Raw genomic sequence first — 1,275 nt, forward strand, 5'->3', positions numbered from 1 at the left:
AAATCATATAAAATTTTAACATGAGAAATATCTTATTATTTTCAAACTTTTTGACCAAGAACATAATGACCCCAACATCACAAAGAAGGAGTCCCAAAATGATGTAACCAACCAAACTCCTTTGGCACAGGTGGTAAGGAGCCTGGGCTCCTTAACCAGAGGTCTTGAGTTTGAGCCCTGAGAATGAAAAAAAAAAGATTTGGGAGAGCCGCTCCCGAAAAGATCTGACAGTGCTCAATAGGGATTAGTCTTCTGATACGGCTGGAGGATATCTTTGAATTTATTCAAAAAAAAAAAAAAAAAACTGATGTAACCAAACCCTAATTTCTGTTGCGTCACTAATATTAATTAACGCAAGTTACATCCCGGAAGCAACCTCTCCTTTAACATTAAATTTCTCACCTATCTCGATCAAAGAAAAGTCAAATATTGAACACCTTTCCCTGGACCAAAGACAAGTCACTATATATACACGTACATATTAAAACCAAGCTTATTCTTTCTTTCAAGAAAGGAGAGTCTTAAATTATATGTGGGGAGTGATACAATCAGTCAATCACTATACACATCCTCACCATTTAGTCACCACATCCCAAATTCAAGAGTGATACCATGATTGCTACTTCTGATCAGTGGATGCAGTTCCATCAGCAACCACCTCTCATGGATGGCATGGCTACTCTGGCTACACCAATACAAGGATCCTTAGAAACATCTAATGTGACAATGAGTCCCACCAAATCACCAGAGGGTATCTTTAGCCCAATCAATTCATACAATACAAATGGCCATTTGACTCCAAAGGGAAATTCATTCAAACCAATCAAAAAGAGATCTAGAGCTTCTAAGAGAACCCCCACTACCCTCCTCAACGCCGATTCCAATAATTTTAGGGCATTAGTACAACAATTCACTGGGTGTCCTAGCACAGTCATGTCATTTGGAGTCCATAAGGGACCTATTACCTTAAATTTCCAACAAGGAAGCAAACAGAAGATTCACCATCACACAACTAGATCAATGCCACCTTTTGGCACTAGAAGTTCTAACCAAGTTCATCAAGTAGCTGCTTCACTTCCATGGCAGGAGCAACCACCGTTGATGCAAGAGCAGCAAAGTGGTTATTCTTTAGACCGTGTGAAAAGCTATAACTACAAGCCTTGCATGGAGGTCTCTCATGATGGATTGCTCATGGATAATGATTTTAGTTTGCACGAACTAACCGTGAATGCTTTCTCCAATGATATTTATAATAAGGACAGTTTTTTTATGTGA

The 1,275-nt window shown here is 38.9% G+C and overlaps 1 protein-coding gene across 1 annotated transcript; it reads left to right on the plus strand.

The window, feature by feature from the left end:
• Nucleotides 1–612: 612 nt before the first annotated feature.
• On the plus strand, nucleotides 613–1,275 carry LOC133291729 (uncharacterized). The gene has a single exon (XM_061490038.1). It carries the CDS (start codon nucleotides 613–615, stop codon nucleotides 1,273–1,275), a length of 663 nt encoding a protein of 220 aa, XP_061346022.1.

The sequence above is a fragment of the Gastrolobium bilobum genome, unplaced genomic scaffold (assembly GCF_033153095.1).
Source record: "Gastrolobium bilobum isolate Gb01-03AN ecotype WA unplaced genomic scaffold, APGP_CSIRO_Gbil_v1 utg1885, whole genome shotgun sequence".
NCBI classification, from domain to species: domain Eukaryota; kingdom Viridiplantae; phylum Streptophyta; class Magnoliopsida; order Fabales; family Fabaceae; genus Gastrolobium; species Gastrolobium bilobum.